General features: G+C 35.8%; 1 protein-coding gene across 1 annotated transcript in view; it reads left to right on the top strand.

Annotated features, from left to right (window-relative positions):
* Nucleotides 1-26,409, top strand: part of POF1B (POF1B actin binding protein) — a 99,460-nt gene that overhangs the window by 39,797 nt on the left and 33,254 nt on the right. Inside the window, exon 6 of the mRNA XM_029930702.1 lies at nucleotides 10,310-10,440. Coding sequence (XP_029786562.1) covers nucleotides 10,310-10,440 — 131 coding nt within the window. The remainder of the gene's footprint in view (nucleotides 1-10,309; nucleotides 10,441-26,409) is intronic.

Genomic DNA, 26,409 nt, shown 5'->3' with positions numbered 1-26,409 from the left:
GGAACAATTATCAGATGGTGAACAATATCACAGGTTTAAGAGTCTTGTCTAGTGTCAGTGGTGATATCCTTTTACTAGTTTAGTACAACTAACAGTATATTTGACTAGACTAGATACTGTCTACTTAGAAATTGGGATAACTAATATATTAGATTATGCTTTTATTATTTATACTTCAGTTTGAGATTCTGATGTAGTTTTGTTAAAGACCAAAGGTTTTTTGTATAGATTAAGTTTTTCTGGTTTTTCAATATTTTATGGGGATAAAGTTGCAGTGCTGCTGAAAAAAGATAGTGCCTTGGGAAGTGTAGAGCTAGTAATTCCACTTGTATGGATTACATAGGATTGGATCCACTCCTGGTCAGAGTGAAGATGTTGTACATCTGGTTGTACAGATCCCATAAACAAAGGAGAGAAGAAAATGAGTTCTCCCAACTAAGCTCGTTGATTTTTAAATGTCTCTTCCACATGTGTGGAACAATCTCTTTAAAGAGTTATAGAGCAGATATAGGTTCAGCTTTCTTAAAACTAAAGGTTGGCCCATTTTTAGTTTGTGTTTAGAGTTAAATTGTTACTTGGAGGTAGCATAATAATATGAAAAGAACATAGACTTTCAATTCAATTATTTCAGTTTTAAAAGCTGACTCTGTTGGGCTGCGTGATCTTAGGTGAGTGACCTAAGTAGACTGAGATAACTGACTTACCTGAAATTCAATTTCCCCATTTATTCTATTAAATACAATAAAATATATAAAGTACCCAGCTTAGGGTCAAGTATACAGTAGATGCTCAAATAAATGTTTGATTCTGTACCTTCTTTGTTCCTGAACTCCAGATTCAAAATCTTTCAAAATGTTAATAGAAAAAAAATTGGTTCCCTTGTTAATATTTTTATTTTTTTCATTTTTAAGTTGGTTTTGTTTGTTTCAAGTTTTTATTTAAATTCCAGTTAGTTAATGTATAGTGTAATACTAGTCTTAGGAGTAGAATTTAGTGATTCATCACTTACATATAACACCCAGTGTTCATGTAACGGTATTTTTTATGATGATTACTTTTTATTTTAATTTAAATTCAAGGTAGTTAACATATAGTGTAGTATTGGTTTCAGGAGTAGAACCCAGTGATTCATCTCTTACATATATTACCCAGTGCTCATCTCAACAAGTGCCCTCTTAGTGCTCATTACCCATCCTCTGTGTTCCACTGCTGTTCTCTCCCTCTCTGCAGGTAGTTTTTACCCTCTATTGAGAATGGCTACTAGAACTCACATTTTATTGTGTACCAGAATCAGTTGGAGAGCATGTTTAAATACAGATTGCTGGAACTGGATAATTTGCATCCTTAAAACTTCTGGTCTGAGGGACTAAATTTGAGATCATTATGAGAACTCTCAATGCGCCACTTCACTAAAAGGTTTCTCCATAGTTTCAGCAAACTTCTAATTCTTTTGATTTTCAAAAACTAAGAATTTAATCTTGTCTTTAAGGTGACTCCTTTAGTTACCCTACCATTTTGTTGACTTAGGTTTCATTCCCTTCAAAATGTAAAATTCCTGAAAGAGGAAGGCATGCTCACTATGGCCATTTTCTCAGTACCCACACATTCTTTAACACTTTGAAACCCAGATTCTAGTTTCAACATGCTCCTGAAATTGATTTTATTGATCTCCAAGTTGAACATTCCATTTTCTTTTATTTGTTCTTATCTTATTTCAGTTCTACAGCATGTGACATTGTTGACCCATTCTATTCTTAATATTCTTTTTTCTCATTATACTGACTGCTACTTCTAAGTCTTTTTCTCAGGCTCCTTTTTGTTCTTTCATCAGGTGATCTTCCCCCAAGAACCTGTCCTTGGCTTCCTTCTCCTTTCTCTACCCCCTCTCCCTTGACTATATGATATAAAATCTTTTTTGTAGTTTATTTTTAAGACAGAGAGAGACAAAGTATGAGACGGGGAGGGGCAGAGAGAGAGAGAGGGAGACACAGATTCTGAAGCAGGCTCCAGGCTCTGAGCTGTCAGCACAGAACCCAGTGAAGGGCTCGAACCCACGAACCACTATCATGACCTGAGCCGAAGCTGGATGCTTAACCTACTGAGCCACCCAGGCACCCCCATATGATATAAAATCTTGACTTCTGCAACATTTACGTGGACACCTGCACATGATTATCTTTACATGGACAACTCCCAAAACTTTCCTCCTCTACTCTAATTTGTTATTTTTAATGGACTAGTTGATATCTCTACTTGGGTGTCCCACAGTCACCCTGAACTGATCACATAATAGCTTTTCCTTCTATGTCCACTGTTTATATTAATGTCTCCAGTGCCGTAATCACAAAGGTTAAAATTTAGCATTATTTTTTTCACTTTCCCTTTCCTTTGCCACACCAAACATAATCAGTTGTCATAGTCTGAAGTTTCTTCCTATTTACAACCTACCTCATAGAACTGAAAGTTAGGGATCTTTCGTAAAACTTCCTTAGTATTTGATCTGTGACTCTCTTTTAACATTATAATTTTTTAAATTTTTTAAAAATTTACATCCAAGTTAGCATATGGTGCAACAATGATTTCAGGAGTAGATTCCTTAAACCCTCACTAACTGGTCAACCTATTCTTTACTTTAAAATTATTTAGATACATATCTTAGCTCTTCTAAAAGATCTGCCCTTGAGAGAGAAGGCAGGATCTTATGTATGTATATTTTCCAGTAACACTTAGAAGTGTACCTTAGATCGGTGTTTAATAAGTTCTCACTAAATATGTGCTGAATGAATGAAAAAAAATCATGCCATTGAGATCTTTTAAATTCTAAATGTGGCTTGTGGGTATAGACTTTAGACTTTGGTTTAAGGTAAAAAAGTTAGAATATAAGATAAATTGCATTAAAAGAGCTACTGGATATGTGTAGTAAGGTCCTTCAATGGTTCTATTCCTTGAATACATTATATACTAAAGAATGTCAGCATATAGAAATGACAGAGAGGTGGAAAAGAGAAAAATGTGGTGACAGTGGTGTTACCAAGGAGTTATGTATTTAAAAATACATATTCATTTAAAATCAATTTCTTTGAGGGACATCTGTCTGGCTCAGATGGTAGAGCATCTGAACCTTGACCTCAAGGTTGTGAATTCAAGCCCCACGTTGGGTTTAGAGATCATGTAAATAAATAGAACTTTTAAAAATTATAATGTAATTTCTTTGTTATATATCCCACTTCATTACCAAAAAATTAAAAAAGAAGTTGGGGACCCCTAGGTGGCTCAGTGTGTTGAATGTCCCATTCTTGATTTCAGCTCAGGTCATCATCCAATGGTTTGTGAGACTGATCCCCATGTCAGGCTCCAGGGGAGCCTGCTAGGGATTCTTTCCCTCCCTTTCTCTCTTTCTCTCCCGAGCTTGTGTGTGCTCTCTCTCTCTCTTCTCTCTCTCAAAATAAATTGATAAACTAAAAAAAGGATTTTGAGTAGCTTAAGAGAACAAATAAGATGTAATGGAATAGAAAAAGACGTCAGGGACAGTGTAAATATAATGGAGCAATAGCCCTAGAAGGAAAAGATAGTACACAGAAAAACAGGCTACAGAGTTCCATGTCACTAGTAAAACTGAGCTAAACACTTTGCTCTGAGCTTTTGTGAAACCATAGGAAAAAAAAAAAGGGAAAATAGTGAAAAGTGTCCATTGTCCATGAGAAAAAGCTTCATGAATTCTTGATAGTCACTTGTATTATAGGAAAATATTATACATTTTATTTTCTAGTCAGAAAGAATAATCTAAGCTTTCACAAAATGTTGCAAATTCAATCACCTGTATTCATTATAAAATAACAATCCAAAAACACCTACCTTTTTTCACTTAGTTGGGAGTGGGAAAATCATCTTATTTTATAACAATGTCAAATTTTACAACACACCCCAAAAACGAATGAGGACAACTTTGATTAGGTTTCACCTTTTAAAGGTGTTAAAGCGCCTCTTCTAGATAGTGCTTTTCCATCTATTATACTTAACATTTAGCAGCAATTTCATCTTTATTACAAACAACCTTCTCACTACTTACTTTGCAACAAATGTTTACTTAGCATCTACTATACTCAGGTACTATACTAGATGGTGGAATTAAAGAAAGATATAAAGACCATGTCTCTACTCTCAGTCAGCTGAGATTTTTGTAGAAAGTTTACAATTGTCTTCCACTTCTTCTATCACTATTCAAATAGCCAATTGTCCATTTCCCTTAGGTTAAATAAAGCCATTAATTTATATTATGGTTTAACAACTTACAAAAAAAAGTGATATCCCCAGTAACTTTATCAAATAGATACTAAATTATCTACATTTTATAGTTGAAGTTCAGAGAGGTAACCAATATACTTAACCTTCAACTAGGAAGTGGGAGCTCCATTTTTGGCCCAATTTCCATTCTTTCTCATTGCAACATTTTGCTGCCTAGGTTTACTTACATAGCAAATTAAATTAGGACTTTATTTCAAGTACAGAACTGTTGTTATGAGTAAAGTCTTCAGTTTAGAATTGTGATTGAATACATTTAATTCAGTGTCAACATTTACTGAAAATGTTCTATGTATCAGGTACTGTATAATGCACCTTTTCTTTATTAACGTACCTATGGAGATTAAAATAGAAGTGAGGATTTTCAGAACCTAAAATTCTGGTGCTTTGCATTCTTCTAGGACTTATTCTTGTGGTACAAGATAGGAAGAGATCAATTATGTTTTTTACCTTATTAGCCAAATGATGTTGTACCTAAAAGGCATTTAATTCCATAAGGGTTAATTTCTCCAGGATTAACTAGGGATTCAATCATTCTGACAGTTATTAAATGTTCCAATTTAAAGCAAAATTAATGAAGCAGTAACATTATTTATCTATAAATGTCACCATATCATTATGAGCCTTGCAGGATAATAATCTATATATTGTAACCTTTTAGTCAAAGTGATGTTTTCAATTATCAAGTAGCAAAAGGTTACTACTCAATAAGGTCTAAGCACAGCAGACCTTGTTACCTAATATGTTCATGACCTTTTAGAGTGTTAGGCATTTATATATAATTGGCTTTATATATCATGGCATTTTGAGCACTTTATAATATGCTAAGCAACGCTTCTAAATAGGTAGAAAATGTACACGTTTAGGCAGGTTACCCAGTGGAAGTAAATTTAGTTAAGCCAACACCCTGTACTACTGGATTGTGATTTATTCCTTAATCAGAAATAAGGAGCATTCTCACAAATGTGTGCCATTAACCCTGAAGGGCACCAGACAAAAAAGTATAGATGTCTGTGCTGAAATCCATAACTATTGTATGTCTAGTATCTGCAAGGGCTTTATAATCACTACCAATGAGCTTTGTAAATATGGACAAAAGTATGATCTTTGACTATCAAAATTTATATAATATAGATGCTAGCAAGAAAATTCCACTCCTGGAATCTCATAGACTACAAATAAGAAGCAAAAACACAAACTAAAACCAGGACAAAGACTTCTAAGGCAGGAGTAAGTTGAGGCCCATGGTTTTCTTTACAAGGCACGTTCTGTCTACAGATTTTTGAAATAATGACCACGAATTTGCCTTTAGTATCACTCCTAACCATTCTTTCCTTGCCTTGGGTTTATGGTAGCAATTCTAAACAAAGAATTTTTAACTGCAGTCAGAAACGAGGAGTTGGACTGCCTGGCCATTATTATAGTTAAATAATGATCTAATTGAAGTACTTGATTGATGCATGCTGAATAATCTTTAATGATTTTTGTAAATTTTTGTAGAAATATCACAAGGAACAACTATTATTCACCATAGCTTATACTCCTTCCCTTTTTATAAGTGAAAAACTAAAGCTAGTATCCAAGATTGACATTTAAGATAACTCTCGTTCATCAGGCAGAAGAGTAAATATGAGTACACTGATATCTCCAGTATCCTATCAATTCAATATTTGTCACAGAGAGAAATACCATTATACCTACCATTATTCTGACCCCAAATACTCATGTTTTCTTTGGAGGCTTTTTATTTTGGCTTTTTCAAAGCAACAAGAACATAGATTTGAGCCAACTTTAAAAGATATGTCACAACATAGATAAAAAACAGTTCCAATAAAGCTAAGGAGCTCCAACAACCTGTGATTTAGTAATAGAAAATATTTGTAACTGGAACATCACAGTTTACAGTTAGGAAATGTCATCCTATTGTTAAGGATAGTCCTGTAAAAGACTTAACAGCATATGAGAATCTGATTTCTGTCTGTCCTCTCCTTCCAAAAATTTGAACCCAACTGGCTTTTGTTTTTTTTATTGAGTATTATTCAAATGTTATCATAAAGTATAGACTACACAAATATGAGAAGAAATATATACACAAAGGAGTTATATTTTGCTTCCTGTTTTTCCATCTTGACATCTCTTTTGCCAGAAGAACCCATTCTTTAATTCTAATGCTCTTACCCTTTCTTTAGCTGATTAAATTTATTACCTGAAATTCAGGCATATTTTGCATAGTTTTATGCTAATAAAGCTCTTACTATTTATATTTTTAAATTTTTAATGTTTAGTTATTTTTGAGAGAGAGGGAGACAGAGCATGACTGGGAGAGGAGCAGACAGATAGGGAGACACAGAATCGGAAGCAGGCTCAAGGCTCTAAGCTGTCTGCACAGAGCCCAACACAGGGTTTGAACCCATGAACCGTGAGATCATGACTTGAGCCAAACTTGGAAGCTTAACCGACTGAACCACCCAGGTGCCCCAAACTCTTACTGTTTCAAGTCCTAGCCCAACTAAACTTCAAAATAGTGCGATTAGGGACAGTCTAATTTCAAAGTAGCTGAGAAGACAAATATGAGAGGTTGTCTGGGGACGCAATATTATATAGTAGTTATGAGAAAATATTACCTCATTTAATATTTATGTAGAGTTCATAGCAAATTATCTGGCAAATAGTAAGGACTAAATAAATACTAGTTATTATCATCATTGCCCCAAATAAAATCACTTTCCTTTGTAATTTTAGCACCTCTTTATAGCTATGAACATAGATATAATGTTGATGTAATTCCTTACCCTGGACTCTGTGACTTTTAAAATTATTAATTTATTTTTAGAGAGAAATAAGGAGAGTGAAAGCATGGAGGAGGGATAGAAAGAGAGGGATAGAGAGAATCTGAAGTGGGCTCCATGCTGTCAGCGTGGAGCCTTATGTAGAGCTTAATCCCACAAACCACAAGATCATGACCTTAGCTGAAGCCAAAAGCCAGATATTTAACTGGCTGGACTCTGTGATTCTTTATTTTGGTGCCTAAATCTACCACATAGAAATCACATAATCAAAAGTTTTAGTAATGGCACTAAAGATTCATGTGGGCAAAGAATTATGTACCTAAAAAATGTGCTAGTGTGAAGTGCAATGACAGAATATTTGTGCAAAAATAAGAAAGAAATATTTTAAGACAGTTTGGCATCATGAAATTACTCTGTCAAATGAATTACACTAAAAGGAAAAAAATGATTTTCACAGCATTATGAGGGGACTATAAGAAGCTAAAATAAAAATATAGAAAATACTAAACATATCAAATTAGTTGCTTGGAGATTCTAATGGGAATGCAGCATTTGAATATTGTTGGCTAAATAAATGTCTTCTTCTACTTGGGAAAGTTATAGATTTTGAAGGGACACACATGGAGTGGTGAGGCAGGAATAAGGTATCTACCTGACCAGCTACAGCAATGAAATAATCTGAAGATCATAGAATGACACTAACATGACAGCTAGATTTTCCCTTATCCAGTTAACCTTGGATGTTAAAATCATATTGGAAACCATGTTTTAAGCCACTCCCAGTTTGGTAAATGTATAGATGGTTCATAAGGGAGTAATGCATGAGTAAAACATGAAATCATTCTTTTGATTATTCTGAATAAAGCCTTGCTTAATTTTGATCTTAATTTCCTGAGAGGAGCCTACCACTAAGGAGTTGACTGCCAAAATTTAGAAACCTAGGTAAGATTCAAATGCCAGTTTCCAACTCTGCAAGTTCAGTTTAGTTGTTACAATTAGACTTACCTAAACTTAGGAAGAAAGTGTAAGGGATAACCATGACATTCTTGAGGAAGCACTATCTATGCTCTTTTTTTATTTTCACCATTCTTGGTCAACTTCTTTAATAGAGAAACTGTAAAAAATCTTTCCAGAACCAACTAGTATTTGGGATCACTTCTAACCAGGTAGGTACCTGACTTATTTCAGTTCAACAAGTACTTACAAAGCAACTAACTATACAGTGTTCAACCAGTATTGTGCTAGATAATATGAGATATATAAAAAATATGACTCATTCATTACTCTTAAGTTTATTTCTTTTGGGTATAGAGATAGTGCTGAGAAAACAATATTTACATATGTAAAATAATATGAAAACGATTCAAGATAATTGAGTACAAAAAACTAAACTGAATTAGTTTGCTGGCTGGCATATTTTCAGTTTTCATGGTGATATTAAATCTTGAGAGGAGTTCAAAGTATGGGTAAGATTTGAATACACAGCAAGAAGGAGAGAGTTTTCCAGGCAGCAAAAAATATGACTAAGGACTAGAGACAGGAATATCATGATGTATGCCCAGGACAGTAAGCATTGTTCCTACTATGATTGGAACAAAGAAAATGTTGGGAAATAGGTGATGTTACTATATTCATGTTAGCATTTGTATTGAATATACACAACTTAGTAATTCTATGACATTTACACATATTATGTGATGATAATTGACTTTACCAATTTATCTACTCATCCCTACATATAGGAGATTTTAGTCTCAGAGGCAATGATTACTTCTCTAAAAGAGCAACTTCAAAGGGTATATGGACAAGATACATGGTAGTGTATTTAAGACTTTCAAAAATGTGAAAATATATATCTTAATATATACTTAATAAAAACATGATGATACTGTACTGTATTTTGAATATGGTCTTTTGTATTTATCTGTATGTTATAAATGGCTTAGCATAACACAGACATGGCTATGAAAAGCCCATCTTTGCTTACTTTTGCAATCTTACTTTGTAAATCTTCTATTTGCCTTAGCATGCATCATTTTTTTAGAGTCTGCATGCAGAAGACAGGTTGAAAAGGAAGTTATCAGTGGTCAAATTTGGAGTCCATTTATCCTGTATATACCTAGGAATAAATGTATTTATAGGACAGCTTTGGTACCATATGCAATATCAAAGGTAGTATGGAATGCAACCTAAGTTATTAATCTCCACATAGTGCTGTTTTGGAGGTGGAGGCAAGGTGGTCAACATTATTGAAAAGATTGGTAACAAATTATATGAAGCCAACCGAATAGGTCTTATTTTGGATACTATTCATAATAATTTGTGTTGAGGAGGGTTTTTTTAATTTTTTATAATGTTTTTTATTTATTTTTAAGAGACAGAGAGAGACAGCGCGAGCAGGGGAGGGTCAGAGAGAGAGGGAAATACAGAATCTGAAGCAGGCTCCAGGCTCTGCACTAGCTGTCAGCACAGAGCCTGACACAGGGCTCGAACCCACCAACCATGAGATCATGACCCGAGCTGAAGCCGGACGCTTAACCGACTGAGCCACCCAGGTGCCCCGTGTTGAGGATTTCAAATGTCTTTGAGGTCTATGAATTTTCTACATTGGCCCTTAGCTCCTCTTTCCCATGTCGGATTGACTAGATATTCAGTCTGAATAATAAGTGGAGGGAATATAAGAAAAAATAAATAAAACACATTGAATTGAAAAGGTTAATTTAATCTAACTTCAAGGTATGCTAATAAATTAAGCTGCTTTTCATTGAGAAGATACAAGTCCAAATGAAAGTAATTCTCTCTCAATATAATTCAAAGAGTTAATATTTTCTTTTCTAACAGGGAATAGAAGAGGAAGCCATGTGGTGATAATGGGCAATTCAGAGATTTTGATTTACTAGTTTTGCTGTTTTATGTAAGCATATATATTAAATAATTTTTATATAAATTATTCAAGTTTTTCATTCATTAGGTCACTTAGATTCATTAAATAAAATTGAAAATGCTATTGCAATGTTGCTTTTCCTTTAAATTCCTCCCATATTGAAAAATGTTTGCCTCCGATGCAAAGAAAACTTAGTGGGTTGATTCATGTGATGACTTGGTAATAAGTAACTTGTATTAATAGGTTATGTAACTTTTTCTCCTTTGATATCAAAATGTCTATCAATTTAGAAATACTTAATGTTGTTTATAATTATGGTTGATGTTTTCTTCAGGTGATAATTGAAGATGATGGCCCTGAAAAATTGGACCCCAAATATTTTGGAGAGTTACTAGCTGATCTAAACCGTAAAAATACAGATCTATATCGCTGCTTATTAGAACATTTGCAGAGAATTGGAGGAAGGTACTATAAATATATCATTTGCCTTGATTTTGTAATTATCAGACATTTTAGGATACTTTGTTATTTTTTAATGTGCTTTATTTTTTAGAGCAGTTTTAGGTTCACAGTGAAACTCTAGTATTTTTTTTTACAATTTTATTTTTAAGTAATCTCTACACCCAACATGGGGCTCAAACTCTCAACCTCAAGATCAGGAGTCACATGCTCCACCGACTGAACTAGTCAGGTGTCTCAAAACTCTAGTACTCTTAGTGGAGAAACAGGGTAACTATATGAGCAGATCTGAATAAATGTCTTATTTTAATAGTTAATGTACTTTATGAAAATCATCAAAAGAGATCACAGCAGTCCTTTTAGGATCAGTAAAGAATTCTGTGAACCTTCCTTTAGAACATACTTTGATGGCGAATGCAAACTCTTGCACAAAGAGGTAAAGAAATTCGTGGCATATTGTGACTTGTTTTAAGATAGTACATTGATGATGTAAGATACAATCCCACTGTCAATACATTACTCTTTATCTTCCATTGATATGTTCTCAATGTACAAAGGTCATAGTTTAATATATAGATATTACATGTAATATATTAAAAATAACTTATATACCTATAAATTAAAATAGATATAATATATATTATACTATATTAAATAACAATTATATGTATTTAAATATATACACATAAAGAATTTATCAACTATTCATGTATAGATGAAAGAATATTATGTCATGAAATGAATTCCATAAGCTATATTCCTTCTAATACATAGTGACATCATATATATGGTCAACTATCAGACAAAGTCTAGGAAAGCTTCACAAATTCAGAAAAATATGTAAGATAGAGGAGTGTTGGTATAATTTTTTTCTAGTTCAAACTTCACTAACTAGATTTTTCTGCCTCTTAGAGATCTTTATACTCATTCATTTTTTCTCTCCATTTATTACATTCCTTTCTCTCCATTTTTATCTCCATCCTCTCTAACTTTTCTTGTTTTCATGCTCATGACTGCAACAATTCTCTTACTATTATCCACAAGTGCTTTACCTCCTTATTTATTGTCCCTCCCACTTAGCAAAATCCTAGCTCTGGAGTAGTCTAGCTCTCTTCATATATTGTTTCTTTTTAGCATCATCTCTTCTTTCCAACACTTAACACTCACTACCCCTAGAATTCAAAGGGCTCTATGAGGGCTCTTTTATTTACCCTGATTTCCTTGGTGTTTAGTATGGTGACTAGTTTAGTGTGGTGCTCAATAAATATTTGTTGAATATATGAATACCTTATTTTTTTAATTTTAAAATTCACATTAGTGAACATATAGTGTAATATTAGTTTCAGGTATACAGTATAGTGATTTAACATTTCCATATATCACCTGGTGCTCATCACAAGTGCCCTCTTTAATTCCCATCACATATTTGGCACATCCCCCCCCCACCTCCCTTCTGGTAGGTATCAGTTCGTTCTCTATATTTAACTTAGAAATCTCAACACCCAAAAAACAAATAATCCTATTAAAAATGGGCAGAAGACATGAACAGACATTTCTCCAAAGAAATATACAGATGGCCAACAGACAAATGAAAAAATACTCAACATCACTGATCATCAGGAAAAGACAAATCGAAAGTACAATGAATACCTTCTTTACTGCTGTATCCACGCAGTTAAGCACTGGTAGAGAAAAGCACAAGCATTTATTTGAATTGGTGTCATTATACATGCATGGTTTCCATCTTCCATTATTTTATACTAATCAACACTTTCTCCCATGACCCAAACAACTATCCATGTGCATAAGGTCACTAGCTTAAAATCTTACCTCTCTCTCTGAGTAGCTAATTATTTATTGCATGCCCACCATGGGCCAGGTGCTAGGTGCTTCTCCTATATTGTCTAACTTGCACAGTAACACTGGAAAATTTCAAATAGAGACACAAGGAGAGTAATATACTAAGGTAACAACAGCTACTAAGTGCTTGAGATGGATTAAACATTTCTGAGTACTATTTTTTACCTACAAACAGTGATTCACCTTCTTTGCAAAGCATACCTTAAATATTTAGCTTGGACTAAGGGTTCCTCTTCTGTGAATTAATTATACCTTGTGAATATATTTATAAATGTAGCACACTGTATAATCAAGAATATATAGAAGGGTACTGGGTGGATCAGTCGGTTAAACATCTGACACTTTTCTTAAAAATATATTTTATTGTTAAGTTGGTTTCCAAAAAACACCCAGTGCTCATCTCCACAATTGCCCTCCTCCATGCTCCCCACCTCCCTTCCCATTTCCCCCTCCCCCTGCAGCCCTCAGATTGTTTTCAGTATTCAAGAGTCTCTCATAATCTGCCTCCCTCCCTCTCCCTAACTCTTTTCCCCCTTCCCCTCCCCCATAGTCCTCTGTTAAGTTTCTCTTGTTAAACTTATGAGTAAATATATATGGTATATATCCTTCTCTTCCTGACTTATTTCACTTAGCATGACACACTCGAGGTTCATCCACATTTCAAAGAATGGCCAGATTTCATTCTTTCTCATTGCCATGTAGTATTCCCTTGTATATATAAACCAAATCTTCTTGATCCATTCATCAGTTGATGGACATTTAGGCTCTTTCCATGATTTGGCTATTGTTGAAACTGCTGCTATGAAGATTGGGGTACATGTGCCCCTATGCATCAGCACTTCTGTATCCCTTGGGTAAGTCCCCAGCAGTGCTATTGCTAGGACATAAGGGAGTCCTAATGTTAATTTTTTATATAGTTTATTGTCAAGTTGGTTTCCATATAACACCCAGTGCTCTTCCCCACAAGTGCCCTCCTCCATGTCCATCAGCCAATTCCCCCTTCCCCCTCCCCCTTCAGCCCTCAGTTCATTTTCAGTATTCAAGAGTCTCTCATGATTTGCCTCCCTTCATCTCCCTAAAACTTTTTCCCGCTTCCCCACTCCATGGTCCCCTGTTTGGTTTCTCCTGTTAGACCTAGGAGTGAAAACATATGGAATCTATGCTTCTCTGCCTGACTTATTTCACTTAACATGACAGCCTTGAATTCCATCCAATTTGCTGCAAATGTCCATATTTCATTCTTTCTCATTGCCATGTAGTATTCCATTGTATATATAAAACATACCTTCTTCATCCATTCATCAGTTGTTGGACATTTAGGCTCTTTCCATGATGTGGCTATTGTTGACAGTGCTGCTATGAACATTGGGGTACATGTGCCCGTATGCATCAGCACTACTGTATCCCTTGGGTAAATCCCCAGCACTGCTATTGCTCGGTCACAAGGGAGATCTATTGATAGTTTTTGAGGAACCTCCACACTGTTTTCCAGAGTGGCTGCACTAGTTTACATTCCCACCAACAGTGTACGAGGGTGCCCGTCTCTCCACACCCTCGCCAGCATCCATAGTCTCTTGCTTTGTTCATTTTAGCCACTCAGACTGGCGTGAGGTGGTATCTCAGTGTGGTTTTGATTTGTGTTTCCCTGATGATGAGTGATGTGGAGCATCGTTTTATGTGTCTGTAGTCCATCTGGATGTCCTCTTTGGAGAAGTGTCTGTTCATGTCTTCTGCCCATTTCTTCACTGGGTTATTTGTTTTGGGGGTGTCGTGTTTGATAAGTTCTTTGTGGATTTTGGATATTAGCCCTTTATCTGATATGTCATTTGCAACTATCTTTCCCCATTCTGTCGCTTGCCTATTCGTTTTCCTGACTATTCTCTTTGCAGTGCAAAAGCTTTTTATCTTGATGAGGTCCCAAGAGTTCAGTTTTGCTTTCATTTCCCTTGCCTTTGGGGATGTGTCGAGTAGGAGATTGCTGCGGAGGAGGTCAAGGAGGCTGTTTTCTACTTTCTCCTCGAGGGTTTTGATGGTTTCCTGTCTCACTTTCAGGTATTTTGGCCATTTTGATTTTATTTTTGTGTATGGAATAAGAAAGTGGTCTAGTTTTATTCTTCCGCATGTTGCTGTCCAGTTTTTCCAGCACCACCTGATAAAGAGGCAGTCTTTTTTCCATCGGATACTCTTTCCTGCTTTATCAAAAATTAATTGGTCGTACATTTGTTGGGCTAGTTTTCAGTTCTCTATTCTATTCCATTGGTCTATGTGTCTGTTTTTGTGTCAATACCATACTGTCTTGAGGATGACAGCTTTGTAGTAGAGGCTAAAGTCTGGGATTGTGATGCCTCCCGTTTTGCCTTTCTTCTTCAATATTACTTTGGCTATTCGGTGGTTCCATACAAATTTTAGGATAGTTTGTTCTAGCTTTGAGAAGAATGTTGGTGCAATTTTGATGGGGATTGCATTGAATGTGTAGATTGCTTTGGGAAGTAATGACATTTTCACAAAGTTTATTCTTCCGATCCATGAACAGGGAATGTTTTTCCATTTCTTCATGTCTTCTTCAATCTCTTTCATAAGTTTTCTATAGTTTTCATCATATAGGTCTTTTACATCCTTGGTTAGGTTTAATCCTAGGTATTTGATGGTTTTTCGTGCAATCGTGAGTGGGATCAGGTTCTTGATTTCTATTTCTGCTGCTTCATTATTGGAGTATAGAAATGTAACTGATTTCAGTACATTGATTTTGTACCCTGCAACTTTACTGAATTCATTAATCAGTTCTAGAAGGCTTCTGGTGGAGTCTGCCGGCTTTTCCATGGAGAGTATCAGGTCATCTGCGAAAAGTGAAAACTTGACTTCTTCTTTGCCAATTCTGATGAGTTTTATTTCCTTTTGTTGTCTGCTGATGCTAGGACTTCCAGCACTATGTTAAACAACAGTGGTGAGAGTGGACACCCCTGTTGTGTTCCTGATCTCAGGGGGAAAGTTCTGTTTTTCCACATTGAGGATGATATTAGCTGTGGGTTTTTCATAAATTGCTCTTATAATGTTTAGGTAGGTTCCTTCTATTCTGACTTTCTCAAGGGTTTTTATTAAGAAAGGGTGCTGTATTTTGTCAAATGCTTTTTCTGCATCTATCGACAGGATCATATGGTTTTTATCCTTTCTTTTGTTAATGTGATGGATCACATTGATGGATTTGCAAATATTGAACCAGCCCTGTAACTCAGGAATGAATCCCACTTGATCATGATGGATAATTCTTTTTATATGCTGTTGAATTCGATTTGCTAGTATCTTGTTGAGTATTTTTGCATCTGTATTCATTAAGGATATTGGTCTGTAGTTCTCTTTCTTTGCTGGGTCTCTCTCTGGTTTGGGTATCAAGGCAATGCTGGCTTCATAGAACAAGTTTGGATGTTTTCCTTCTATTTCTATTTTTTGGAATAGTTTGAGAAGAATGGGTCTTAGCTCTGCTGTAAATGTCTGGTAGAATTCCCCTGGGAAGCCATCTGGCCCTGGGCTCTTATTCTTTGGGAGATTTTTGACAAAGGATTCGATTTCATCACTGGTTAACAGTCTATTCATGCATTCTATCACTTCCACTTTGAATTTTGGCAGTTTATGTGCATTTATGAATTTGTCCATTTCTTCTAGGTTGTCCAATTTGTTTGCATATAATTTTTCATAGTAATCTCTGATGATTGCCTGTATTTCTAAGGGATTGGTTGTAATTGATCCTTTTTCATTCATCATTTTGTCTATCTGGGTGCTCTCTCTTTTCTTTCTGAGGACGCTGGCTAGAGGTTTATCAATTTTCTTTATTTTTTCAAAGAACCAATTCTTGGTTTCATTGATATGCTCCACTGCTTTTTTGGATTCTATATTGCTTATCTCCTCTCTGATCCTTATGATATCTTTTCTTCTGCTGGGTTTGGGGTGCTCTTGCTGCTTCCCTTCTAGTTACAGTAGGTGCTACGTTAGATTTTGAATTTTTGGTTTTTCTAATTTGTGGAGATTGGCCTGGATTGCAATATACTTTCCTTTTAAGACTGCCTTTGCTGCATCCCAGAGATTTTGGATTGTTATATTTTCATGTTCTTTTTTTTCATATATTTTTTAATTTCTTCTCTAATTGCCTGATTAGTCCAATCATTCTTTAGTATGGTGGTTTTTAACCTCCACATTTTTGGAGATTTTCCAGACTTTTTCCTGTGGTTAATTTCAAGTTTCATAGCATTGTGATCTGAAAGTTTGCATGGGATCATCTCAATTCGTTTACACTTATAGGGGGCTGCTTTATTCCCCAGTATGTGATCTATCTTGGAGAATGTGACATGTGCACTTGAAAAGAAAGTGAATTTCCTATATTCAGGATGCAGAGTTCTAAATATATCTATCAGTTCCATTTATTCCAATGTGTCGTTCAGGTCCATTGTTTCTTTAGTGATTTTCTGTCTGACTGATCTATCCATTGCTGTCAGTGGAGTATTAACGTACCCTGCAATTAGCTCATTCTAATCAATAAGATTGTTTCTGTCTGTGATTAATTGTTTTATGTACTTGGGTGCTTCCGAATTTGGCAGGTAGATATTTATAATTGTTAGCTCTTCCTGATGGAGAGACCCTGTAATTATTAAATAATGTCCTTCTTCATCTCTTGTTCCTGCCATTACTTTAATCCAGTTTGTCTGATATAAGTATGGCTAGTCCGGCTTTCTTTTGGCTTCCAGTCGCATGATAGATGTTTCTCCATCCCTTTTCTTTCAACCTCAAGGTGTCTTCCAGTCAAAAATGAGTCCCTTGTAGACAGCAAATAGATGGATTTTGTTTTTTTATCCATTCTGCTACCCTGTGTCGTTTGGTTGGAGCATTCAGTCCATTTACATTCCATGTTATTATCAAAAAATGTGGGTTTAGAGTCATTGTGTTCTCCATAGAATTCATGTTTATAGTGGTGTCTCTGGCACCTTGTATTCTTTGCAATCTTTCCCTCATAGAGTCCCTTTTAGGATTTCTTAGAGGGCTGGTTTGGTGGACATGAATTCTCTCAATATTTGTTTATTTGGGAACACCTCTATCTCTCCTTCTATTATGAATGACAGGCTTGCTGGATAAAGGATTTTTGGCTGCATGTTTTTTCTGTTCATCACATTGAAGATTTCCTGCCATTCCTGCCTGGCCTGCCAAGTTTCATTAGATATGTCTGTAAACACTCTGATAGGTTTCCCTTTTGTACATGAGGGCCCTTTTCTTCGTAGCTGCTTTCAGAATTTTCTCTTTATCTTTATATTTTGCCAGTTTCACTATGATATGTTGTGCCAAAGGTTGATTCAAATTATATCTTAAGGGGGTTCTTTGTGCCTCTTGAATTTGAATGTCTATTTCTTTTCCCATATTTGAGACATTCTCAGTTAGAAAATGGTCTAGTATCCCTTCAGGGCCTTGGTCTCTTTCTTCTTTAGGAATTCCTATGATACAGATGTTGTTCCATTTGATTTTTTCACTCAGGTCGCCAATTCTCCTTTCCTGCTCTTTGATCAATTTCTCTCTCTTTTTTTTGCCTTCCTCTTTTGCTATAACTATATCTTCTAGTTCACCTATTCTTCTCTCTGCCTCTTCAGTCCGTGAAGTGGCCATCTGCATTTTATTATTCACCTCATTTATAGCCTTTTTTTTTTAACTCATCACACCTATTTTCAAAGTTCCTAGTCATTGTCTCAGTTGCTTCTTTGATGCTTTTTCCAACCCCAGCGAATAATTTTATGACAAGTTTTTAATTCTTGATCTGGTATGTTGTCTAGATCTGCCTTGAGCAGGTCTGTGGCTGTGAATTCTTCTTGGAGGTTCTTCAGGGGAGAATTCCTTCGTTTTGTCATTTTGGCTAGTTTTCTGTCTCTTGTCAGTTTTAAGAAGCTCATTGTGCACTTTGCACCTGTTAATATTGCTCTGTTAAAAGAGGCTTATAGGCTGTCCAGAGCCTTTCATTTCAGGAAATATTCTTTTAATGGTGTCTCCCAGTTTCTCTTGTTGTGCCTTTGAATATTTTATTTCCCTACTCAGCAATATTTGGAACTTGCCATCCTGCACACTTTGGCTTGTTTTTTGGGGTAGCCCTAAGAAGGAAAACAGACAAACAGAGGGAACAGAAGCACACAAATGCACAGACAAATCAAACAAACAAACAAATTAAAGGGGAGAAAGTAAAGAAAGAAAATGGAGACGAAAAGAAGAGAAGAAAGGAAAAAAAAATAAAGGGAGTCAGAGGCAACGAAGGACAATGGATAGTCTAAAAGTGTATGACCAGTTGAGGGGAGGGATAAGGATAAGATACAAGAGAGTATATCTGGATTGCAAGAAAGAAAAAAAAAGGGAGAAAGGAGAAAGGAAAATAAGGAGTAAAATTTTTTACAAAATTTTTAAGTAAAAAAGGTAATGATAATAAAAAATGAGTACAAGAAAAAAACAAAAAACGAAAAAAAAAAATCCCGGGATTCGGGATTTGCGCGCCCAATGCTGGGGGCAAGATGTGCCATGGAAATGAGGTGTGTGCTCCCACTTCCAAAACCGAGGTCGAAGTGAGCACCCCTGGCGCCGCCCTGGGCGCGGCTGCTGACTCCCCGCTAAGATGACACCCAGCTGGAAGCTGTTCTTTCCCTTTTGCCACCTGGGTTCAGGATTCGGGCTACCCAGCAGTTATATATGGAGTGAGTTTCTCTGTCCAAGCGCAGTTAAGCATTCTTTACCTCTTCCCCAGAGACAGTACTATGAGCGTGTTCAGTCTCTCTGTCTCTTCCCTTTGTCTCTCCAGCTCTGTGCACTTACCCTGTGTTGGACTGGGGCTCCCACCTCCCCTGCCCGTCTCGGGCTGGCCCGTTTTCCAATCTCCCCAGTTCGCACTCACTCACTCAAGTACCTTTGAGGTTTTCTTCTTTCTGGAGTCCGTATTTTCTCCTTCTGCTCTTGCAGATGAGAGTAATGTCCTTCTCAGTTCGATAATGGGGCAGATGAAGTTTACAGAGCTCCCTTCCTCTCTGCCATCTTGGCTCCTCCCTTACCTTCTCTGTACCTCAGTTTCATCATCTATAAAACAGGAATTATATTCCAAATTTATTGGTTTCATACTAATTAGAAGTAGATAAAGAAACTGAGCAAAGGAAGTTACTTTATTTCATAATGATTATTCCGGAAAAAGGTGTAATCCTCATTTCAGACCAACTCTTTTTTTTAATGTTTTATTTATTTTTTAAAGAGAGAGAGAGCGAGTGTGAGCAGGGAAGGGGCAGAGAGACATGGAGACACAGAATCTGAAGGCAGGCTCCAGGATTTGAGCTAGCTGACAGCATAGAGCCTAACGTGAACTCAAACCCACAAACTGCGAGATCATGACCTGAGCTGAAGCTGGATGCTCAACCGACTGAGATACTCAGGCGCCCCTCAGACAAACTTTTTCTTTGAGGGGTTTTGATATATTTACATGGATGACTTAAATGTGTGATTAAGCAATACAAAGCCTTGAATTTAATTCCTAGAGTACCTAGAATACCACACACACAAATGAAATAGAAAGGTAGTATCTCCACATTAGTAAAACCTCCATATAGAGAGGGCCTCATAAAATTTTGGTGCTTAGGACTGTCTGAAGTTTGTCATTTCTTTTATTATTTCTCTCATTTCCACCTGTCTTTCCTGTTTTGTTTTACTTTATTATATTCCTTTCTTTCTTGGAGGTGAGATAGCATATAGTAAGTGCCACTATTTTTAAAAATATTTTTAAAAATTGTTTTAAATTATTTTTTAATTCCAATTAGTTAACATACAGTGTAATATTAGTCTCGGGTGCACACTACAGTGACCCAACACTACCATACAACAGTGGTGCTCATCACAAGTGGACTCCTTAGTCCCTATCACCTATGTAACCCATCCCTCCCCCACTTCCTTTCTGGTAAACATGAGTTTGTTCTCTATAATTAAGAGTCTGTTTCTTGGTTTTCCTCTACCTTTCTCCCCCCCTCCATGCTCATTTTTTTGTTTCTTAAGTTTCACATAATGAATAAAAACATATGGTATTTGTCTTTCTCTGACGGACTTATTTTCCTTAGCATATTACTTTGGCTCCACCAATCTCATTGCAAATGGCAAGGTTCCATTCTTTTTTATGGTTGAGTAATATTCCATTATATATAGATAACTTTCGTAGATAATGCTGCTACAAGCATCAGAGTACATGTATCCCTTTGAATTAATATTTTTGTATACTTTGGGTAAATACCTAGTCATTCAATTGCTGGATGCTAGGTTGGCTCTATTTTCAAATTTTTGAGGAACCTTCGTAGTGTTTTCCAGAGTGGCTGCACCAGTGTGCATTCCCACCAATAGTTCAAGAGGGTTCTTGTTTCTCTACATACTTCCCAACACCTGTTGTTACTTGTGTTGTTGATTTTAGCCATTCTGACAGGGGAAAAGTAATATCTCCTTGTAGTTTTGATTTCTATTTCCCTGATGATCCCTGATGCTGAGAATCTTTTCAAGTGCCTGTTGGCCATCCCTGTCTTCTTGGAAAAATATCTATTCATGTCTTCTGCCAATTTTTAATTGGATTATTCAGTTTTGGCGTGTTGAATTTTATAAGTGTTTATATATTTCGTTATAGAGTTCTTTATGTTCTAAACCTTTATCAGATATATCATTTGCAAATATCTTTTCCAATTCTGTAAGTTGCCTTCTTTTATGGATTGCTTCCTTCACTATGCAAATGCTTTTTATTTTGATGAAGTTTCAGCAGTTTAATTTTGCTTTTGTTTCTCTTGCCTCAGGAAACATCTAGAAAGAAGTTGGTAAGGACAATATCAAAGAGGTTACTGCCTGTGTTCTGTTTTATGGTTTCAGGTCTCACATTTAGGTATTTAACTCATTCTGAGTTTATTTTTGTATTTGATGTAAGAAAGTGGTCCAGTTTCATTCTTTTGCATGTTGCTATCCAGTTTTCCCAGCATCATTTGTTGAAGAGAAATTCTTTATTCTACTGGATATTCTTTCCTGCTTTGTTGAAGATTAATTGACCTTATAGTTGTGAGTTCATGTCTGAGTTTATCTATGTGCCTATTTTTTTTTGGCCAGTACCATACTGTTTTGATTACTCCAGCTTTGTAATATAACTTGAGGTCCAGAAGTATGATGTCTCCAGCTTTGGCTTGCTTTTTCAAGATTTCTTTGGCTGTTCCAGATCTTTTGTGGTTCCATACATATTTGAAGATTCTTTTTACTAGCTCTGAGAAAAATTCTTGTTGCATTTTGATAGGTATTGCATTAAATGTCCAGATTGTCTATTGGGTAAGATACACATTTTAACAATATTTGTTCTCCTCCTCAATGAGCATGAAATGTCTTTTCATTTTGTGTTATCTTCAATTTCTTTCATCAGTGTTTGATAATTTTTAGAGTACATGTATTTCACCTCTTTGGTTATGTTTATTCCTAGGTATCTTACGGGTTTTGATGTAATTGTAAATGGGACTGATTCATTGTTTTCTTTTTCTGCTGCTTCATTATTGGTGTATAGAAATGCAAAAGATGTCTTTATGTTGGTTTTGTGTCCTGTGAGTTTAGGGAATTCTTATATCAGCTCTAAGAGTTTTGGGTGGAGTTTTTGGATTTTCTATACACAGTATCATGTCATCTGCAAATAGTGAAAACTTTAATTCTTGATGAACTTAATTCATGATGAATTAATTTATTAATATATTGTTAGATTCAGTTTGCTAGTATTTTATTGAGAATTCTTGTGTCCATGTTTGTCAGGGATATTGCCCTTAATTCTCTGTTTTGGTAGAGTTTTTATCTGGTTTTTGATATCAGGGTAACCTGATTCATAGAATGAATTTGTGAGTTTTTTCTTCCTTTTCTATATTTTGTAACAGTTTCAGAAGAATAGGTATTAGGCCTTCTTTAAATGTTTGGTAGAATTTGCCTGTGAAGCCATTCAACACTGGACTTTTGGGGAGCTTTTTGATTGTTGATTCTATTTCTTTGCTGGTTATTGGTCTGTTCAAGTTTTCTATTTCTTCCTGTTTCTGTTTTGGAATCTATATGTTTTTAGAAATTTATCCATTTCCTCTAGGTTGTCCAATTAGTTGGCATATAATTTTTCATAATGTTCTTTTATATTTGCTTGTATTTCTGTGGTGTTGTTTATTAATTCTTCTGTTTCCCTTGTGATTTCATTTATTAGGGTGCATTCCCTTTTCTTCTTGATAACTAGAGATTTATCAATTTTACTAAGTTTTTCAAAGAACCACCTCCTGATTTCATTGATATGTTCTATTGGGGTTTTTTTCAATATCATTGATTTCTGTTATATCTTTATTATTCCCTTCCTTTTCCTCTCTTTGGGTTTTGTCCCTTTGTAACTCCTTTAAGTTCAGGGTTATGTTGTTTATTTGAGATTTTTCTTGATTCTTGAGGGAGCCTATATAACTATATTTTTCCCTCTTTGGATTGCTTTTGCTGCATCCCAAAGGTTTTGGACTGTTGTGTTTTCATTTTCATTTGTTTCCATATATTTTTTATTTCTTCTTTGATTTCCTGTTTAACCAATTCATTGTTTAGTAGCATGTTGCTTAAGCTTCATATATTTGTTATCTTTTCAAGTTTTTTCTTGTGAATGATTTCAAGATTCATAGTGTTGTGGTCACAAAAAGTCCATGGTATGATATCAATCTTCATGTATTTGTTGAGGCCTGTTTTGTAACCTAATATGTGATCTATTCTGAGAATGCCCACATGCTCTTGAAAAGAATGTGTATTCTCTTGTTTTATGATAAAATGTTCTGAATATATTTATTAAATCCATCTGGTCCTGTGTGTCATTCAAGGTCATTTTTTCTTGTTGATTTTCTGTTTGGATGATCTGTCCATTGATGTAAGTGAGGTGTTAAAGTCCCTACTAGTATTTTGTTAATGTTCATTAATTCCTTTATGTTTGTTATTAAATATTTTATGTATTTGGGTGCTCTCATGTTGAATGCGTAAATATTTACAATTGTTATATCTTCTTGTTGGATTATTTCCCTTATGATTATATAATGCTCTTGTCTCTTGTTACAGTCTTTGCTTCTAAGTCCCGTCTGTCTGATACAAGTACTGTTACTCTAGCTTTAGACAGCCATTTATGTGATAAATGTTTCTCCATCGCCTCACTTTCAATCTTCTAAGCAGAATATAGATGGGCCTTGTTTTTTGTTGTTGTTGGTTTTTTTTCCATTCTGACATTCTTTATCTTTTGAATGGAGTATTTAGTACATTTACATTCAAAATAAGTATTGATTTAAATGTATTTATTGCTATTTTACTTTTCATTGTCTGGAGACTTTTTTCTGATCCTTTCTTATATTTGTCACTGTTGGCCTTTCCTTGGTATCAAGGAGTCCCCTTGAATAATTCATGCATAACTAGTTTTATGGTCATGAATTCCTTAATTTTTTTTGAGTAACAATCTCTCTCTCTATTATCCATGTTAACCTTGCTGGATAGAGTATTCTTGACTGCAGAGTTTTCCCAATCAGCACTTTGAATATATCATGCCACTCCATCTGGTTTGCCAAGTTTCTGTTGAGAAATCTCCAGTTAACCTTATGAGTCTTCCTTTGTAAGTTAACGACTTCTTTTGTCTTGCCACTTTATAATTTTGTTCTTTATCACTATATTTTGCAAATGTAATTACAATATGTCTTGGTGTTGGTCTGCTTTTGTTGGTTTTGATGAGAGTTATCTGTGCCTCCTGCATCTGGATGTCTGTTTCCTTCCCTAGATTAAGGGGTTTTTAATCTATTTCTTCAAATAAATTTTATGTCCCCATTTCTCTCTCTTCTTCTTGGGGGACTTGTATAATATGAATGCCATTACATCTGACATAGGCATTGAGTTCCTTAAGTTTATTCTCATATTCCATTAATTATTCTTTCTTTTGTTAAGCGTCATTGTTTTCCATTATTTTGTCTTTAGAGTCACTAATTCACTCTTTTGCTTCCTATAGCCTGCTGTTCATTGCATCAAGCTTGTTTCCAGTCTCATTTTCTGCATTGTTTATGTCTGATTGCTTCATTTTTAACTATTTTATCTCCATGTTAAGGGTCTCTCTGATGTCTTCTATTCTTTTCTCAAGCCTACTGAGTAGCCTTATGATTATTGCTTTAAATTCTCCATCAAATAGGTTACTTATATCTGTTTTGCTTACATCTTTGGTCATGGCTTTATCTTGTTCTCTCATTTGGGATAAATTCCTCTGTCAGCATTTTGTGTAAGTCTCTGCTCTTTTTTTTGTATTAGAAAAGCCAGTTATGTCTTCTGCTGCTAAAAGTAATAGCCTTATGAAGAAGAGATTATGTAGTGCCCAGGGCCTGGCACTTCAGGGAGTGTCTCTGGTGTGCACTGTGTGCACTCTACTGTGGTGTTTTGGCTGCTTTATCATTCAAATTGGTTATCTGCAGATGTTCTTCTTGCATACTGTGGGCAGTTTTTGGTCCCTGGCCAGAATATGGGTATGTTATACCATACCTCGGTGCCCTCTGGTGTGCTTGTGAATGAGACCTGATGCCAACTCCACCAGAGCCATGGCCCTGCAGAACTCTCTCGTCAGGAGATGTGGTGTCAGCAAGAGTTTGTGCTGGTCTTCTGAAGGAGGGGCCTGCCATGCTGGTATTGAGGTAATCTTGACTAAGAAGAGCTGTCTTTCTAGGATGCAAAAAGTGGGTTTGGTATAAGCAAGTTTGGCAGCATGTGTTCATGCTGAGCTGCTTACTACAAGTGACACTGGGTTTTTGCTGAGTAGTAGTGTGGGAAGCAGTACCAGCCAGCACCCAGAGAGGTGTATCTGTGAAAGCTGACTTCAGGATATACTCTGAGAAGAGCGAATATTCTCCCCACTGTGTGCCTCAAGCATGCTTCAGATCTTTGTTGCAATGCCATCTGCTCCCATGTTGTTTACCTGCCTTCTCCTGTGAGCAGAGCACAGCTTTCAGGACTCTATACCAGTCAAGCTTCCTGTCCTTTAAAACTCTAGGGTTTAAGCCCTGTTGATTGCAAGATCTGACTAAATTTGCCCCTCTTATTTTCCAAGCCAATGGTTTTGGGGAAATAGTCTCTTTGTGAGTTTCCTTCTGTGCTTCTCTCTCTCTCTCTCTCTCTCTCTCTCTCTCTCTCTCTCTCTCTCTCTCTCCCTTCTCTGTGAACCTGGCTTTCCCCTCCAAAGCATCCAGGATCTCTTTCTCCACTAAACGACATATCTGCACTTCCTACCTTCTTTGATGTGGCCTCTTCTCTTTCTTTTTTCAAAAGAGTTCTTTTATATCCTTTAATATTTATTTTGAGAGAGAGAGCGCGCGAGAGAGACAGAGAGCACATGAGCAAGGAACAGGAAGAGAGAGAGGGAGACACAAAATCTGAAGCAGTTTCTGAGATCTGAGCCATCAGCACAGAACCTGACATAAGGCTCAAACCCTCGAACTATGAGATCATAACTTGAGCCAAAGTTGGATGTTAACTAACTGAGCCATCCAGGCACATCTCTTCTCTATCTTTAATTGTGGACCTTTTCAGGTCAATTTCTGGGGTATTTAGTATGATTTTATACTTACCTAGTATTGTTTGTGGAATGAGAGGAGCCCAGGGTTCTCTTACTCTGAAGCATGTTGCTCTCCTCTCCTGCCCCTGGTTTATTTTTTTCCATTGTAATTCCAATTACCACCCCCTCACTGCAGGATGGAAATATGATTCACATTGATTTCTCCACCTCTCTGCCCTTCTCTCTCTGTTTCCATTCTCTATCTCTTTTCCTCTCCTTTTGTCCCCACTTAATCTTCTTTTTCCATATTACAATTTAGCAATGAGTGGGTGCAGGGTCAGAATTAAGGAAAGTTGTCTCATAAAACCATTCTGGTTACTTTAAAAAATGCAATATTAAGTGCTGTTGATTTTTCCCGGCTTTATTTCTGTTTTGTTATCTTATCTGTAGAAAGAAATGACTAAGGACATGTCTACTAGTTTGGCTTGGGAAATGGAATTTTTAATATAAAGGTCCATTAATACTGTGATAATTTCAGTTAATAATAA

The sequence above is a fragment of the Suricata suricatta genome, chromosome X (genome assembly GCF_006229205.1).
Source record: "Suricata suricatta isolate VVHF042 chromosome X, meerkat_22Aug2017_6uvM2_HiC, whole genome shotgun sequence".
Classification (NCBI taxonomy): Eukaryota; Metazoa; Chordata; class Mammalia; order Carnivora; family Herpestidae; genus Suricata; species Suricata suricatta.
Note: the sequence above shows the minus strand (reverse complement) of the source record. Positions and strands in the feature narration are given on the sequence as shown.